Raw genomic sequence first — 19,419 nt, 5'->3', positions numbered from 1 at the left:
CCTGAATGTTTGACCCATTCCCCCTCTCTCTCCAGTAGGGCACCGGTTCTCAGGTTCCGGGGTGGCCCACGCACCAGGAGTTTTAAGTGCGCCCGGCGGGCTGGCAGGGACACTGCGGTGGAGGACCACTGAGGCCCAAGCACTGTGCGTGTGGTGCTGCTTGAGGACAGAATTTGTCCACGCTCCTAAGGACCCTGGCATTTGGGGCTGAGACGCCCAGCTGACGAACAAGCCCGGAGGGGTGCCTCTGTTTAAGGATCGTGACTGAGGGCTGAGGTGGGGCCCGAGCTGGAAGGTGGTAGGAGCAGACTCTGGTGTATTTTCTATCGAGCGTGTCCACTCTTCAAGCCTTGACAGCTGAGGGGTCTGGACACTGAAGAACCCTCTGATGAGAACTCACAGGACTGACTAGATGTGGTACGTAAATCATACATTTTAAAGCTGAGTGGTTTTTTTTCCTATCGCGGTTTATCACAGGATGTAGAATACAGTTCCCTGTGTCCTTCGGTAGGACCGTGCTGTTTGTCCATCCTGTACATAGTAGTCCCAGACCCCCAGGCCATCCTTCGGCCACCATCCCTCCCTCTTGGTGACCACAAGTCAGTTCTCTGAGTGTTTCTGTTTCGTAATGAGTTCCTCTGCGTTGTGTTCTAGCTTCCACTTACAAGCGATATCATGATATTTGCCTTTCTCTTTCTCACTTGCATAGTGTGAATCTCTAGGTCCATCCCTGTTGCTGTAAACGGCATTCTTTTGTCCTTTTTTGTGGCTCAGTGATCTCCCACTGCATATACGTGCCACATCTTTCTCCATTCATCTGCTGATGGCCATTGAGGTTGCTCCCAGGTCTTGGCTGCTGTGATAGTGCTGGCAAGAACATACGGGTGCATGCATCATTTTGAATTCTAGTTTTGCCTGGATGTATGCCCAGGAGTGGGATTGCTAGGTGATCTGGCAACTCTGGTTTTGTGAGGAACCTCCATACTGGTTTCCACGGTGGCTGCAGCAGTGAACACTCCCACCAAGAGTGTAGGAGGCCCCTTTTTGCTACACCCTCTCCGCATTTATTTGTAGACTTGTCAGTGACGGGCATTCTCACCCGTGTGATGTTTTCACTGTAGTTTTGATTTGCATTTCTCTCATGATTTCTGATGTTGAGCACCTTTCCATGTGCATATCGGCCATCTGTACGCTGTCTTTGGAGAGATGTCTGTCTAGGTCTTCTGCTCAGTGTTGGGTTAGGTTGCTGTATTACTGTTGAGTTATATGAGCTATCTGTAAATTTTGGAAATTAAGCCCTTGTTAGTAACATTTGGAAATATTTTCTCCCAGTCCATAGGTTGTCTTTTTGTTTTGTTTATGGTTTCCTTTTGCTGTGCAACAGCTTATACGTTTGATTAGGCCCTATTTTATTTTCGCTTTTATCTCTATTGCCTTGGGAAACTAACCTAAGAAAATATTGGTGTGGTTTATGCCAAGAGAATGTTTTGCCTATGGTCTCTGCATCTTATGGTGTCATGTCTTATATTTAATTCAGTCTTTAAGGTCATTTGGGGTTTATTTTTGTATCTGGGATGAGGGTCTGTCCTAACTTCATTGATCTACATGTGACTCTCCAGCTTACCCCACATCTCCAAATGGTCTTTCTATAACTGGGCATCAGGTGAAGCTGGAAGTTTATAGCATGAAAATAAAAAGTTTTAAAAGAAAAGCCACCTCCAGCCGATGTTCCAGGTGAGTGTTTAAGTGTCTTTAAAGATGTCTGTACAATGTACCCAAAGAACCTTCCTGTGCTTCACTGCGATCATGGGATTCAGGAATGTTAGAACAGGAAGGGACCCTCTCAAGTCAGAGTGACCTTGACCTGCTTACTGTTACAGGTTAAAAGCAGATGTTTGCATGGTGAACTAACGCCGTGTCATAAATACGGTGTCTTCACTTTAGAAAGACTGGTCTCAAACAGAGCCTCTCTTTACATTTTGGAAGACTTACGTACAGGTAAATTAACACTAACTTGTGATCATGGCCTTTCCTGTAAAGAGCTGGTCGTTATGTCCAAATATTACCTTAGGCCTGTGGGAAAGTTGGCTTCACTTTCATCCTTGCAGTGGCTCTGGCAGCTGGTGAGGGCTCTGAGACACTGGGGTTTGGGGTTGTTCGTGGAGAGGCCGCAGGTGAGGGAATCGTGACCTCCTGTGTGAGCCCTGAGCAAAGCCCCTCTTTATGGCCAGCCCATCCTCTCAGGGAAGAACACAGTTGATTGCAGGCTCACCGTGACTGAAAGTAGAACTCATTTTGCTCTGATGACATTGAGATTTGTCATCTTAGGCACTGAAAACTCCTTTTCCCAACTTCTCTACAAATGAATGCCCTCTAATATTTTGAGATTTCTTCAGAAAAAAAAATGCTAAAATTTTATTTAATAAAAATTAAAGTCAAATTTCAGTTCACAGTGCACCCTGCTTGTTGGACTTTGCTGCCATCAAACAGCCACCTTCCAGACTCGCTGTGGGAATCCTGCCTCTGGTTGCGGGGTGTGACTGGGATCGCGGAGGTGACACAGGGCCGCCTGGTGGGCAGGACGGGGCTCCTCATCAGGGAGTCACCTCCTCACCTTCCTGATTGGCAAGAAGACAGCGGGCCGAGAGGGTCTGGAGTTGGGATTTCTGGCAGCAGCCGATGCACCCAGCTTTGGGTGAGGGGCTGGAATAGAGCGGCTGGTGTAGGTCCCTGGGCACCCGGCTCTCAGGCCACAGGGGCTGTGTCTCCTTGCTTGAGGCGGCGTGTGATGAGCGTGCCCAGGGCCCCGAGCGGGATGCACATGGTGGAGGCGGCCACAAGCAGCCCGATGACGGCCAGGGCATGGGGCGGGTAGTCCTTGGTCACCAGCTGACCCTGAGGAGAGAACCCGAGTGTCAGGAGACGCCCCCCCAGTGGGAGGAGGAGCGTGTCCGTGCCCCTCAGTGAACACAAGCAGCGTGCTTGCTGTTTGGGGCTCCCTGTGAAGAGCGACCATGGGAATGATGAAGGCTTGTGTTCAAGGCAGCAACAGCGGCACCGAAGGGCAGGGGCTCCCCTTGCCCAGTGCTGTCCCGTTGGATTGCCCCCCATCGGACACAGGTGGCCCCTAGGAATGTGGCCAGAGATGAGAGGGCTGGATTTTAAATTTTATTTAATATTAATGAGTTCAAACCACCCCCATGTGGATTGTTAGCTACTAAGTCCAGTAACACAGCTCTCGTCTCGAGAGAAGGGTTGACGGACTTAGTTGGTAGGATTTGTGGTATTTCCCTAAATGCAAAATTGATGACAAACCAGTTGAGGCCCCAAAGCCAACAAACGCTGCCTTCCCACCAAGGAGCCAGAGGACGCTCGAGTCGAGGGAGCCTGCTGTCAACCAACGTACGTACGGTGTGTAAACCAAGACGCCGCGCCGAGTGTGGCTGTGGGAAGCAGCCCACAGGCGTCTGTTGCTCTTTATGTTCTCTGTCTCAGATGCAGAAAAAGCTTTGACAAAGCTCATCACTCACTCACAGTAAAAACGCTCCAGAAAGTAGTCAAAGAGGGAACTTTGCCCAACATCATAAAGGCTATAAATGACAAACCCACAGCAAACCTCATTCTCAGTGAAACCCTGAAAGCATTTCCGCTAAGATCAGGAACGGGCCAAGGACGTCCCTCCCACCATGCTTATTCCACAGTTTCCTCCCATTCCCTGTTTTGGGGGCTTCATGTGAGGTGCTGTTTTGTAGACCTGCTTTGTATTTGTAGATGAAGATACTAGTGTTCTCTTTTCCATGTAAACAGAATAAATTGCCCTCTCAAATTACTATTTCTATGACTTTATAACAGCCTCTTTCGCTCATAATCGGGGAAAGGGTATATTGTGTATGTTCAGTCTATTCTTCTGAAATCGTTGCGTATGCCCCCTTAATGACTTTGTTCCCCCTCTTTTTATTTCCTGTTAGGAATTAGAAATTAAGAAAATGTCCAAGACTGGTAATAAGCTTGCAGAGTTCCAGCCAAACAGCTTGTACATCTGAGGAAACAGCAAGCACTTTGGCTCTGAGTTCACGAATCACTTCCATGTCCACACAGAAGGGATGCATTCCCAGATGCTGAGAGCAGGAGCAGTGTCTGCTACAACAGTAGTGGGAACCTTTATATCCATAACTCTATGACTTTTTCTGAGATACTTACTTTTAACTTTTTGTACTGGAGTGAAGCTGGTTGACAGTGTTGTGATAGTTTCTGGTGGAGAGCCAAGGGGCTCAGCCATACGTACATATGTATCTATTCTCTCCAGACTCCCTTCCCATCCAGGCCGCCACATACCACGGAGCACAGTGCCCTGTGCTGTGCACTAGTAGGTCCAGTCCATATAGTTTTGGAAGTCCTAGCCACAGTGATCAGAGAGGAAAAAGAAATACACACTGGAAAAGAAGGTGAACGATCACTCTCTTCTGTGTATCGTAAATCATCTGCAAATCCTAGAGAGCCACCAGAAAACTGGTGCTAATCAGTAAATCTGTTACAGTTGCAGGACACAAGATTAATGCACAGAAGTCTCGCATCCCTGTACACTAACAAAAGATTGGAAAGAGAAACGAAGAATTCCATTTACCATCACAACAAAAAGAATAAAATCCCTAGGAATAAATCTACCTAAGGAGGCAAAAGACTTGTACTCAGAAAACTATAAAACAGTGATGAAATCAGAGATGACACAAACTAATAGAGATCTACCGTGTTCTTGGCCTGAAAGACTCCATACTGTGAAATGACTACATGCCCCAAGCAAGCCACAGACTCGCTGCAATCCCTGTCAGACTACCAAGGACATCTTCACAGAACTAGAACGAAACATTCCACCCTGGGAAACACAGAAGACTCCAATTTCACAAATTACTAGAGAAATGAGAACTACAGTGAGGTATCAGTGGGAGAGGAGGATGGAATGAATTGGGAGATTGGAATTGACATATATATAATACAGCGTATAAATAGATAACTAATGAGAACCTGCTCTGTAGCACAGGGAGCTCTACTCAGAGCTCTGTGGTGACCTAAATGGGAAGAAAGTGCAAAAAAAAAAAATGGATATATGTATGACTGATTCACTTTGTCATGCAGCAGAAACTAACACAACATTGTCAAGCAACCATACTCCAATAAAAACTGAAGAAAGCAAGGACCTGGATGATGATTCCCCGCTGTGACACACAACCGCCCCTGTTCTGGAGAGGCAAGGAAGACCCCCGAGGTGGCAGGTACCTGGGCGGCGTCCCAGGCCTGGTACCGCAGGGTCCCTGTGGTGATGTAGTCACTCAGGTAGAAGATGAAGAGGCTGATGATCAGCAGCGGGCTCACGCCGCCCCACATGGCCTTCCAGTACCAGTTCAGGGCGCGTCCAGTCATGGCCTTGAGGTCGCTTTCAAATCTGTTCGGAGAGCGGGGAGAGAAAGTCTGGATAGTCCGTGCTGTTGGAGGCAGGCGGTCCAGGCCATGGAGCCCTCTGTGCTCAGGAAGCTTCTGTGCTGGGCACTACCGGTGCTTGAACACGACCACGGGGAGAGGGGTCCTGGGGGAGGGCAGAAGGGCACAGGCTGCCACCAAGAGGGCAAAGCGACCGCCCCCAGGGGAGTGGACATCAGGGACGTGCCTCTGGTGCCAGCCTCCAGGTAGAGGCTGCTGCTGTAGACAGCAGGGCAGCGCCCAGCACCAGCAGGCACAGAGGGCCTGCTGAGACGCCCACGAAGCCGTCCTCAGCCCCGGGGGGCCCCGAGGGCAGCCCTGCCCCGTCCCTCCCGCCCTGCAGCCCACCACTGTGGTGTCCGTGTCTGCGGCCCCTCTCTTTGTTTCTCATAGCTTGACCCTTGCCTGAATTTAGACATAGCCTGACAGTGTCTGTCTTACAGTAGACTGGAGAGGCTTCTCCGGGATTCTGGAAACTACATGTGGAGAAAGTGCTGGGAGTCGTGGCCTTCGTGGGTGCGTTTCCCATGCAGCCCTACCTGCTCAGCCCATACAGGTAGCACACGGCGACCGTCTCCGCCAGGACGATGAGCAGCAGGGACAGCGTGGCAGCGTAGTCGTTGAAGATGTCGAACCAGTAGCTGCCAGCCTCCATGGTGAACAGCATGCCGATGGCGCAGTTGGCGAGGCACACCAGACCTGGGACCACAGGACCCCCTGCTCACCCGCCTGTTCCCCCAGCTTCCCGTGGGGCCAAGGCGGTGGGAGGTGTGTCAGCAGGACTTCCTGACGCTCATTCACGGAGGGGTCTGGCAGAGGACACCTGACCCAGTGTAGAAGGTAAAACGGGGCACTGATGTCTAAGTGGTCCCACCCGGGCTGTGGGCCTGCTTATGTTGTTTATCCCAACAACTCAACCTCCGAGCTCAGGGGAGGTGAGTTAGCGGGGAGGAGAGTTGAGCTGCAGGACTCCCAGTGGAGGCCTGACATCTGACCGGGGAGAGGGGTAGAGAGGGGAAGAGGAGAAATAAATGCTGACCGAGATCCCATGGCGCCTTAGGCATTTGTCCCTTCGGCTCCTGAAGGCTATGAGTCAGGTAGCGGGAGTTGAGCCCCCTTTTATAGGGTGGGGGAGCCAAAGCTCAGAGATGTCGGGTAACTTTGCCAACATCACACAGCACGAAAAGCAGCAGTGATGGAATTCAGACACCCCCCAAAAAGTATGAGGCCCTAACGCTGCCCCCTCGCCGTCCACTGCCACCCGCCATGAGCCCCACCGGTGTCCCGAGGGGAGAACAGGCTGTGAGCCGTCGGGGAGCTGCAGCCGCACAGTGCTGGCTCCTGAGAGGAGAGATGCCAGCGGGCGCTGACAGGAGCAGAGCTGGGTTGGGGCTGGAGGGCCGTTGTGGATGTGTTGGAATGGTGTCATCAGAGGCAGGGCTTGGGGGGCCAGGGCCCTCCAGACACTGAGGATTGGAGAGGAGTGGATGGGTGGTGGAGTGAAGTGGAGAGGCATGCTTGTCCACCAAGAGCAGAATGGGCAGATATGTTGTCGTGTGTGGGCTGTCGATGGATTTTTTTCACAGAAAAGAGATAGATGATTACTGCTTGCCACAGAGTGTATGGATGTGAGAGGTGGACTATAAAGAAAGCTGAGCGCCGAAAAATTGATGCTTTTGAACTGTGGTATTGGAGAAGACTCTTGAGAGTCCCTTGGACTGCAAGCAGATCCAAGCAGTCCATCCTAAAGGAAATCAGTCCTGAACATTCATCGGAAGGACTGAAGCTGAAACTCCAATACTTTGGCCACCTGATGCGACAAACTGACTCATTGGAAAAGACCCTGATGCTGGGAAAGATTGAAGGTGGGAGGAGAAGGGGACGACAGAGGATGAGATGGTTGGATTGCATCACCGACTCAATGGAGATGAGTTTGAGTAGGCTCCCGGAGTTGGTGATGGACAGGGAAGCCTGGAGTGCTGCAGTTCATGGGTCGCAGAGTCAACGGAACTGAACCAGAGTGGATTTCACAGACTGAGTTTGAATGACGACGACAGACAGACAGGGTAAGTACAGTGTGATTTAACTGACGTGCAGTGTGAGAGCAGGAGCAACCTCAGAAGGCAGCATTCGGAGCAGAGGTGGCTGCTGGGGGTGGGGCGTGCTGCCTGGACAGCAGCGGGAAGGGGCTCTCGGGTGAGAGAAAGGCTCTGTACCTTGACTCGGTGGTGGTTCACTGAGAGTGTATTTAAGAAATGTACAAATTGTCGTCATTATTCTTGGGTCAGCACAGACAAAAGCATGTTCTCTGAATGCCTGGAGAGCTTGGAGGGCCATGTTGGGGAGTCTGGCCTTTGCTGAAGGTTGGGGTGACCACCTGACTTGCCCATGATGTGGAGGGCCAGACGTGGAGTGAGTTACATTCCCAGAGCGCCTGACAGAGCTGTGGCAGGACTCCTGGATGCGGCAGTGACTCAGGGAGCAGGTGCGTCCTGAGGACAGCACCTCTGTTCGGCCCCCCGAGCCCCACCGCCTTGGTGCCTGGCCCACTCACCGGAGATGGCCTCCTTGGGCAGGTAGCTGGAGATGACCTTGCTGTCCGTCAGAGGGGTGAGGATGGCAGCCGTGTTGCCCAGCATGCTCCCAATGCCCAGCAGTAGCAGCATGAAGAAGTAGAGCACCGACCACAGCTGAGATACCTCCATGTTTTTAATGGCCTCCGTGTAGACGATGAAAGCCAGGCCAGTGCCCTGAACGGCCTATGCGAGGCAAGAACATAGTTACACACCCAGGGAAGTTAGGACTCCTCAACACTCCTGCTGTGAGTGACCAGGCTCCCAAGAAATTACTGCAGGACATGAGGGCCAACTGGTGACAAGCCTGCGCCAAAGCGTGAAGAAGAGTGAACTTGTGTTTTCCTTTTTAAAAATCCCTGAAAAGATGCCCAGTATCTCCAGGGCTTAGAGAAAGGCAGGTGAAATCAACACCGAAGTATCTCCTGGCACCTGTCATCAAAGAGATGACACAGAACATCTGATGGGGAGGGTGTGGAGAAAAGTGACTCTGAGGAAGGCGTTTGTGGAAGGCTGAGTGGCTCACCGTATGCAGAGAAGTGACGAGGTCCTTAGGGAAGGAAAGGTGCAGCGCCCTAAAGCCCTGGCAGTCCCACTCCCGCTTGCATGTGGGGAGAGGAGACCATCATTCGAAAACACACACGTAAGCACTCTACTGGCCTTTGCCCATCTACCTGCAACAGGCAAGGCGTGGAAACTACCAGAATGCCCAGCGACAGAAGAAAGGATAAAGAAGATGGGCTCAGATAAACAACAGACTGCTACTCAGAAAACCGAATGACAGCACAGCCTGACGACAGTCTGGATGGACCTGGACAGGATCTCATAGCTAGAGTAGGTTGGACAGAAACACCAAGCACATACGATACCACTCATAGGTGGACACTTAACAGCAGGGAACTAACACACTGAGGAAATGGAAACAGCCAGTTTCAGGAAAGAAACTGAGTGTTTCTAACATGGCTAATGTGGAGGGTGGAGAGGGAAATTAGGAGGTGGGGTTCTCAGTACACACACACGCTGGTACTCAGGTGTGTGTGTGTACATATATATATGTATGTGTGTGTGTTATGTATGTATCTGTATCTTAAATAGACAGTAAACGAGGGCCTACTGTAGTGCAGGGATAATTGTACTCACTCACAAATGACTATCTCCCCAAATCCAAAGATAATGTGGTCCTTATATATGTGATACTGAGTCCAGTTACTAATGATCTCAACATGGCACTGTTAATTGTACTCTAGGAGATGATAAAAAGTGAATTACTTTAGAAATACTCTTTTCCATTCAGGAATACACAGTTCGAGACGGGATCATATTCTGGAACCTGAAGTGGCCGTGACGCCTCAAGAAAAAGTCATGATTCCCCTAAGTGGGGAGAAAGTGACAGCCTTCCATGGAGGCCACAGCAGACCTTAAGTGCCTGGTAAGCCCTGGATGGGACCCAATCAGATGAGCCTTCCTGCAGGTACAGCAAACCTCCTATGGCTAAAGGATGGTGTATCCCAGGGCAGAGTGAAAAGTCACCCAGTCTTCATGGCTCCTGGAGCAGAGGTGCTTTGCCCTCCTTCTTAGAGTTCCTGAACTGCATGCCACTGGTGCAGGCCTTGGAATCGGTCTTGAACTTCCACGGGGCGAGAAGTGAGACCCACCTTGGGTGCCTATTGGGGCACTTTTGACCTGATTGACATCCCAGGAACAAGGCTTTGTCCCAGACTCTGTTACCCGGGAGACCAGAGTGGGAATGAAAAAGTGCTGCCGCCTTGTGGCCGCCTGTATGAACGGCAGCCTCCAGCGCTATGCTTCTGGTTACTTTATATGCACAAGGCTCCGGGGGCTGTGCGTGGCCACAGCTCCCAAGAAATCTACTGCAGGAGGTGAGTCCATAAAAAGTCAACTGGGACAAACTGGCGACAAGCCAGCGTCAGAGGGTGAAGTAGCGTGAACTTGCGTTTTTTTTTTTTAAGGTCCCTGTAAAGATGCCCAGTATCTCCTGGCATCTGTCATCAAAGAGACGACACAGAATATCTGGAGAGGGTGTGGAGAAAAGTGACTCTGAGGAAGGTGTTTGTGGAAGGCTGAGTGGCTCACCGTATGCAGAGAAGTGACGAGGTCCTTAGGGAAGGAAAGGTGCAGCGCCCTAAAGCCCCGGCAGTCCCACTCCGGCTTGCATGTGGGGAGAGGAGACCGTCGTTCAAAAACACACACAGGCGCTCCATTGGCCTTCGCCCATCTACCTGCAACAGGCAAGGCATGGAAACTACCAGAACGTCCAGCGACAGAAGAAAGGATAAAGAAGATGAGCTCAGATAAACAATGGACTGCTACTCAGAAAACCGAATGACAGCACAGCCTGACGACAGTCTGGATGGACCCGAACAGGCTACATAACTCAGTCAGACAGAAAAAAGCCAAGCACAGACGATGCCACATACAGGTGGACACCCAAAAGCACTGAACCAACACACCAAAGAAATGTAAACAGCCAAAGGAGCAAGATGGGGCGGGTGGAGAGGGAAATTATGAGCTCCGAGTTCACAGCTGCACACTGATACGCCTGTATTTGTCTACATATTTAAGATAGATGATTTAGGAGACCCTACAGTGGAATACAGACAACACTCTTCACTCTGCAAATAACTATGTCCCAAAGAATCCAAACAACAGTCATTCCATGTACATTTGAATCTGAGTCCAGTTCCCATTCAACTCAAAACTTGAATTCACTTTAGAAATGCCCCTTCTTTTCCATTCAGGCCTAACTGGTCTGGGCTGGGGTCATGTCTTGGAGCCCTGAGGTAGCTTGGATCCCAGGTTTGACAGTGGCTGTTTCTAGGATCAACAACCTTAAAACCTATGTTGAAAGTGAAGTCACTCAGTCATGTCTGACTTTTTGTGGCCCTAAGGTAAAACCTATGTTTCTGGGTACTTAATAAGCAAAAGGCTTGAAGGGTGTGAAAGACCACAGCTTTCATGAAGTTTTGTAGGAGGTAATGGAAGAAAAATTTTCATAAGAGTCTGCTTGCCACATGCCAATTTCAAAAGGAGAAAGTTCACTCAACCTGTGTTTTTCTTTTTAAAACCCCTGGTTGGGTGGAGGGCATCTCTAGTGCTTAGAGAAATGCAGATAAAATCTACAACGAGGTATCTCTGACACAAATCATCAAAAATCCTACAAACAATACATGATGGAGAGGGCCTGGAGAAAAGGTACCCTGAGCAAGGTATTCGTGGAAAGGTAAATTGCTCAGAGCCAGTATAGAGAGAAGTAGAGAAGCTAGTTAAGAAAGGAGAACTACAGCTCCTCACATCTGGTCATGCACTTACTTTTATGTTCAAAGAGAAGATCAACAGTGGAAATCACACACTCCTTCCCTTGGCCTTCTCCCATCTACCTACAATGGGCACGGCATGCAAACTATTGTCCAGCGATAGTAGAACAGACAAAGATGACGTATGTATACATCTTATACAAAGACGACCCCATGTATACAACAGACTTACTCAGGAAACCAAACTGCAACACGCCATTGACAACAGCATGCCTGGACCTGGAGAAGACCTCACTAACTCAGGTAAGTCAGAGAAAGACCAAGCTGATCATATCACTTCCAGGTGGAAACTAGAAATGAACCGAACTGAACTAATTGACAGGGAAATGTAAACACCCACCCTCAGGAAAAAAATGCAGAGTTTCCAGTGGAGCATGATGGCGAGGTTGGAGAGAAAAATCATGGTTAGACTGAATATGCCTACATACAAACAAATGTAAATAGACAGTTAACGAGGCCCTACTGCATAGCACAGACAACTCTACTCGCTCTACAAACACTGTCACAAAAGAATCAAAAGAAAAATCGGTCCTTGTTTATGTGAACTTGAATCCAGTTCCTATTGAACTCAAAGACGATACTGTCAATTGACCATATTCCAGGAGAAAATAAAAATTCGATGTAAAAACACCTCTGTTTCACTCAGGCTTAATTGATTCTGGTTGGGCTCATCTCCTGGAGTGCAGAGGTGGCTTGGATCCCTATTTTGACAGTCAGGAGCCCCAGTGACCAGGGGAGAATGGGACAGCCAGCATACAAGCCACCTTGGACCTGTAGTACCTGGTCTCCTCTGGATGGGACCGTGATCTCTAAATACAGTCGAGCCATTCTGCAGGCAAACCATGAGCCATCCTACAGGTAAACCAAGTCTCATACAGCTAAAGGGTGGTGGACTCCCTGGGCAAGGACAGCAAGCCCCCAGTCTTCATGGCTTCTGGTGAATAGGTACCTCTAGCCTCCTTCCTTACAGTCCCTCAGTTGCATACCACCGGCGCAGGTGTTGGGATCTGTCTAGAAGTTCATGGAGCCAGGAGAAATGAGACATAAGCCCTTGGGCGTCTGTTAGGGCACTTTCCACCTGATTGACAAGCAAGAAACAGGACGTTCTCTAGACTCTGGTTACCTAGGTTACCAGAGAGCTGATGCAGAAGTGCTGCCGCCTTGTGGCCGTTTCTAGGAGCAACCGCCTTAAACCTTGTGCTTCTGGGTACTTAACATGCAAAAAGGCTTCAGGGGCTGTGAAACACCATAGCTCTCAAGACATTGTCTGCATGAGGGAATCAAAGACAAATTCAAAAAGGGAAAGTTCACTCAACCTGGGTTTTCTTTTTAACACCCCTGGGGTAGCGGGGGGAGGGCATCTCTAGTGCTTAGAGAAATGCAAATAAAATCTACAAGGAGGTATCTCCTGGCACCAGTCATTAAAGAGAATACACAGAATATATGATGGAGGGGCCTGGAGAGAAGGGACCCTGTGCAATGTCTACGTGGAGAGGTAAATTTCTCACAGCCAGTATGGAGAGAAGTAGAGAAGGTCCTTAGGAAAGGAAAGGTACAGCTCCCTGAAGATCCGGCAGTGCCCCTCCTGCTTGTCTGTCCAAAGAGAAAACTACTGACAACAATTACACATGGAGTCCACTGGCCTTTTCCCGTCTACCTACAACAAGCATGTCAACTCCCCATCTATCCACCGACAGAATACACATGAAGACGTGCACCATCCATATGATGGACTATTAGATCAAAAATGAAATCCCTCTTTACAGCAACGTGGATGGAACCAGAGGTGATGATACTAGTCAAGTTTGACAGATAATTACAACTATTATATGATACCATTTATAGACGTAACTTTAAAATGGATATGGGGGGGGCGGTCCTAACATGGCAGAGGAATAGGACAGGGAGACCACTTTCTCCCTCACAAATTCATTGAAAGAACATTTGAACGCTAAGCAAATTCCAGAAAACAACTTCTGAATGCTGGCAGAGGACATCAGGCACCCAGAAAGGCAGCCCATTGTCTTCGAAAGGAGGTAGGACAAAATATAAAAAGAGAGACAAGAGGTAGGGACGGAGATCCATCCCGGGAAGGGAGTCTTAAAAGAGGAGAAGTTTCCAAACACCAGGAAACACTCTCACGGGTGGGTCTGTGGGGAATCTTGGAATCTCAGAGGGCAACATAACTGGGAGGAAAGATAAATAAATAATTAAACCCCACAGATTACGTGCCTAACGGCAACTCAGTCGCCACCAGCAAGCGGGGGCTGAACAGGGAGGGTTGGCTGCATTGCTCAGGGTAAGTAAGGACTGGGCCCGAATGCCCTGAGGGCAATCTGAGGGAACTAACCTGAGATAGCAACCCCAACTGTGGGATAGCCAGAGAGAGAGGAAGGAAAAGAACTATCCCGCGAAAAGCCCTAACCTGAGGCACTGCCAGGCCGGCTCACAGAACAAAGGACTGAGCGAATACCAGAGGAGAGCTAGCCGGCTGCTGACCGGCGCATCCTCCGTCAGAGACGAGCGGGGTTGGGGGGTGGGGCAGCTGGAGCTGGAAAGGGGCAATCGCGGCCCCAGAGAGGCATCCTCTACCAAACTGCAAGCAGGCTCCGTTGCTGACCAAGAGTTCTTGGGATTCTGGATGGTTGACCTCCGCCTGTAGGGTCGCAGCCAGAGATCAGCTCCCCAGAAGAGACACACGGCACACCTGAGAAGGTGCGCCCATTGTACACCCAGAAAACCGAGCGGCTGGGACGGGGGAGGTGATAAGATGCACCCCCCACCTGGGGGCAACTGCACTCGCCAAGCACCTGGTCACCTGAGCTGCTCGGACTGGGAAGGGCACAAAACGCAGGCCCAGCTGAGTCTGCACCTTTGTGGAGTACCCGAGAACCTGAGCAGCTTAGACCTGGAAAGCACATGCAGCCCAGGGCCCACCTCAGACAGTTCTTGGCAGAGCAACCTAGAGCCTGAGCAGTGTAGACCATGAAAGCACACACGCTGTGAGCAGGGGCAAATCCGGTGCGGCTGAAACACTGCGAGCACTCCCCACACTCGCTGGTGATAGTTATTTGCAGGGTTCCTCCCTCCCCACAAGTGAGCCTAAATAAGTGACCACCACCGCCCCCTTGTGTCAGGGTGGAAATTAGACACTGAAAAGACCAGCAAACAGAAGAGGCTAAAATAAACAGAGGGAACCGCCTTGGAAGTGACAGGTGCAACAGATTAAAACCCTGTAGTTAGCACCGACTACACTGGAAGGGGCCCTTAGATCTTGAGAAGTATAAGCCGGATCAAGGAACTATCTGAAACTGAACTGACCCCACACTGTCCACAACAGCTCCAGAGAAATTCTTAGATATATTTTTACTATTATCATTTCTTAAATTAAAAAAATTTTTTAAGTCCTCTATTATGCCTTTAATTTTCATTTTTATAATATATTACCTTGCAAAAAAAAAAAAACTTTTTAAAGCAAACTTCATATATTTTATAATTCTTTGTAACTTTTTTTAATATTGTATTTTTGAGTCTAACCTCTAGATTTTTAATCTTTGCTTTTTGGTATTTGTTATCAATTCTGTACGTTTAAGAACCCAATCTTCAGTACCCATTTTTATTTGGGAGTGTGATTACTGGCTTGATTGCTCTCTCCCTCTTTTGACTCTCCTTTTTCTCCACCAGGTCGCCTCTGTCTCCTCCCTCCCCCTTCTCTTCTCTACACAACTCTGTGAAGCTCTTTGTATGTTCTGGGCTGTGGAGAACACTTAGGGAATTGATTACTGGCTAGCTTGCTCTCTCCCCGTCTGATTCCACCTATTCTCCTCCTGGTCACCTCTATCTCCCTCCTCCCTCTTCTCTTCTCCCTGTAACTCTGTGAACCTCTCTGGGTGTCCCTCACTGTGGAGAAACTTTTCATCATTAACCTAGATGTTTTATCATTGGTGCTGTATAGAAGCTTGAGGCTTGTATAGCTTGAGGCTACTGTAAGAATAAGACTGAAATCCAAAGGCAGGAGGCTTAAGTCCAAATCCTGAGAACACCAAAGAACTCCTGACTCCAGGGAACATTAATTGATAAGAGCTCATCCAAAAGCCTCCATACCTACACTGAAACCAAGCACCACTCAAGAGCCAACAAGTTCCAGACTAAGACATACCATGCAAATTCTCAAGCAACACAGGAACATAGCCCCAAGCTTCAATATACAGGCTGCCCAAAGTCACACCAAACCCACTGACCTCTCGAAACTTATTACTGGACACTTCATTGCACTCCAGAGAGAAGAAATCCAGCTCCACCCACCAGAACACCGACACAAGCTTCCCTAACCAGGAAACCTCGACAAGCCACCCATCCAACCCCACCCACAGCGAGGAACCTCCACAATAAAGAGGAACTGCAAACTGCCAGAGTACAGAAAGGCCACCCCAAATGCAGCAATCTAAACAAGATGAAAAGGCAGAGAAATACTCAGCAGGTAAAGTAAAAGGATAAATGCCCACCAAACCAAACCAAAGAGGAAGAGATAGGGAACCTACCTGATACAGAATTCAGAATAATGATCGTGAAAATGATCCAAAGTCTTGAAAACAAAATGGAGTTACAGATAAATAGCCTGGAGACAAGGATTGAGAAGGTGCAAGAAAGGTTTAACAAGGACCTAGAAGAAATAAAGAGAGTCAATATATAATGAATAATGCAATAAATGAGATCAAAAACACTCTGGAGGGAACCAACAGTAGACTAATGGAGGCAGAAAATAGGATAAGTGAGGTAGAAGATAGAATGGTAGAAATAAATGAAGCAGAGAGGAAAAAAGAATTAAAAGAAATGAGGACAACCTCAGAGACCACTGGGACAATGTTAAACGCCCCAACATTTGAATCATAGGAGTCCCAGAAGAAGAAGACAAAAAGAAAGACCATGAGAAAATACTTGAGGAGATAATAGTTGAAAACTTCCCTAAAGTAGGGAAGGAAATAGTCACCCAAGTCCAACAAACCCAGAGAGTCCCAAACAGGATAAACCCAAGGTGAAACACCCCAAGACACATTAATCAAATCAATAAAGATCAAACACAAGGACAAATATTAAAAGCAGCAAGGGAAAAACAACAAATAGCACACAAGGGGATTCCCATAAGGATAACAGCTGATCTTTCAATAGAAACTCTTCAGGCCAGGAGGGAATGGCAGGACGTACTTAAAAGTGATGAAAGAAAATAACCTACAGCCCAGATTACTGTAGCCAGCAAGGATCTCATTCAAATATGAAGGAGAAATCAAAAGCTTCACAGACAAGCAAAAGCTGAGAGAATTCAGCACCACCAAACCAGCTCTCCAACAAATGCTAAAGGATCTTCTCTAGACAGGAAACACAGAAAGGGTGTATAAACTCGAACCCAAAACAGCAAAGTAAATGGCAATGGGATCATACTTACCAATAATTACCTTAAACATAAATGGGTTGAATGCCCCAACCAAAAGACAAAGACTGGCTGAATGGATACAAAAACAAGATCCCTATATATGTTGTGTACAAGAGACCCACCTCAGAACAAGGGACACATACAGACTGAAAGTGAAGGGCTGGAAAAAGATATTCCACACAAATAGAAACCAAAAGAAAGCAGGAGTAGCAATACTCACATCAGATAAAATAGACTTTAAAACAAAGGCTGTGAAAAGAGACAAAGAAGGTCACTACATAATGATCAAAGGATCAATCCAAGAAGAAGATATAACAATGATAAATGTATATGCACCCAACATAGGAGCACCACAATATGTAAGACAAATGCTAACAAGTATGAAAGGGGAAATTGACAATAACACAATAATAGTGGGAGACTTTAATACCCCACTCACACCTATGGATAGATCAACTAAACAGAAAATTAATACGGAAACACAAACTTTAAATGATACAATAGACCAGTTAGACCTAATTGATATCTAAAGGACATTTCACCCCAAAACAATGAATTTCACCCTTTTCTCAAAGGCACACGGAACCTTCTCCAGGATAGATCACATCCTGGGCCATAAACCTAGCCTTGGTAAATTCAAAAAAATTGAAATCATTCCAAGCATCTTTTCTGACCACAATGCAGTAAGATTAGATCTCAATTACAGGAGAAAAACTATTAAAAATTCCAACATATGGAGGCTGAACAACACGCTGCTGAGTAAGCAACAAATCACAGAAGAAATCAAAAAAGAAATAAAAATATGCATAGAAATGAATGAAAATGAAAACAACCCAAAACCTATGGGACACTGTAAAAGCAGTGTTAAGGGGAAGGTTCATAGCAATACAGGCTTACCTCAAAAAAACAAGAAAAAAGTCAAATAAATAAGCCAACTCTACACCTATGGCAACCCACTCCAGTACTCTTGCCGGGAGAATCCCAGGGACGGGGGAGCTTGGTGGGCTGCCATTTATGGGGTCACACAGAGTCGGACACAACTGAAGCAACTTAGCAGCAGCAGCAGCTACACTGAAGCAACTAGAAAAGGAAGAAACGAAGAACCCCACGGTTAGAAGAAGGAAAGAAATCTTAAAAGTTAGGGCAGAAATAAATGCAAAAGAAACAAAAGAGTCCATAGCAAAAATCAATGAAGCTAAAAGCTGGTTCTTTGAGAAGATAAGTAAAATTGACAAACCATTAGCCAGACTCATCAAGAAACAAAGGGAGAAGAATCAAATCAACAAAAGTAGAAATGAAAATGGAGAAATCACAACACAGAAATACAGGAGACTACTATCAGCAACTATATGCCAATAAAATGGACAACTTGGAAGAAATGGACAAATCCTTAGAAAAGTACAACTTTCCAAAACTGAACTAGGAAGAAATAGAAAATCTTAACAGACACATCACAAGCACGGAAATTGAAACTGTAATCAGAAATCTTCCAGCAAACAAAAGCCCAGGTCCAGACGGCTTCACAGCTGAATTCTACCAAAAATTTAGAGAAGAGCTAACACCTATCCTACTCAAACTCTTCCAGAAAATTGCAGAGGAAGGTAAACTTCCAAACTCATTCTATGAGGCCACCATCACCCTAATACCAAAACCAGACAAAGATGCCACAAAAAAAGAAAACTACAGGCCAATATCACTGATGAACTTAGATGCAAAAATCCTTAACAAAATTCTAGCAATCAGAATCCAACAACACATTAAAAAGATCATACACCATGACCAAGTGGGCTTTAAACGAGGGATGCAAGGATTCTTCAATATCTGCAAATCAATCAATGTAATACACCACATTAACAAATTAAAAAGTAAAAGCCATATGATTATCTCAGTAGATACAAAGCCTTTGACAAAATTCAACATCCATTTATGATAAAAACTCTCCAGAAAGCAGGAAGAGAAGGAACATACCTCAACATAATAAAAGCTATATATGACAAACCCACAGCAAACATTATCCTCAATGGTGAAAAACTGAAAGCATTTCCCCTAAAGCCAGGAACAAGACAAGGGTGGCCACTTTCACCACTACTATTCAACATAGTTTTGGAAGTTTTGGCCATGGCAGTCAGAGCAGAAAATGAAATAAAAGGAATCCAGATTAGAAAAGAAGAAGTAAAACTCTCACTGTGTGCAGATGACATGATCCTCTACATAGAAAACCCTAAAGACTCCACCAGAAAATTACCAGAGCTAATCAATGAATATAGTAAAGTTGCAGGATATAAAATCAACACACAGAAATCCCTTGCATTCCTATACACAACAATGAGAAAACAGAAGGAGAAATTAAGGAAACAATTCCATTCAGCATTGCAATTAAAAGAATGAAATACTTAGGAATATGTCTACCTAAAGAAACAAAGGATCTATATATAGAAAACTATAAAACACTGATGAAAGAAATCAAAGAGGACACAAATAGAGAAATATACCATGTTCATGGGTTGAAAGAATCAATATAGTGAAAATGAGTATACTACCCAAAGCAATCTATAGATTCAATGCAATCCCTATCAAGCTACCAACGGTATTTTTCATAGAACTA

At 47.1% G+C, this 19,419-nt stretch overlaps 1 protein-coding gene across 3 annotated transcripts in view; it reads right to left on the bottom strand.

Annotated features, from left to right (window-relative positions):
• Window positions 1–2,387: 2,387 nt before the first annotated feature.
• SLC6A20 (solute carrier family 6 member 20) overlaps window positions 2,388–19,419 on the bottom strand; it is a 55,981-nt gene continuing 38,949 nt past the window's right edge. For 2 of the 3 annotated variants that reach the window (XM_070360414.1, XM_070360415.1), the window contains exons 8-11: window positions 8,030–8,234; window positions 6,015–6,174; window positions 5,275–5,440; window positions 2,388–2,895 (exon numbers count right to left, since the gene is read on the bottom strand). In XM_070360414.1, the coding sequence (XP_070216515.1) occupies window positions 2,746–2,895; window positions 5,275–5,440; window positions 6,015–6,174; window positions 8,030–8,234 (681 nt within the window). In that variant the 3' untranslated portion in view covers window positions 2,388–2,745. The other variant, XM_070360416.1, reaches the window with a different exon arrangement.

The sequence above is a fragment of the Bos mutus genome, chromosome 22, assembly GCF_027580195.1.
Source record: "Bos mutus isolate GX-2022 chromosome 22, NWIPB_WYAK_1.1, whole genome shotgun sequence".
Lineage (NCBI taxonomy): Eukaryota > Metazoa > Chordata > Mammalia > Artiodactyla > Bovidae > Bos > Bos mutus.
This window is presented reverse-complemented; position numbering and strand designations above follow the sequence as displayed.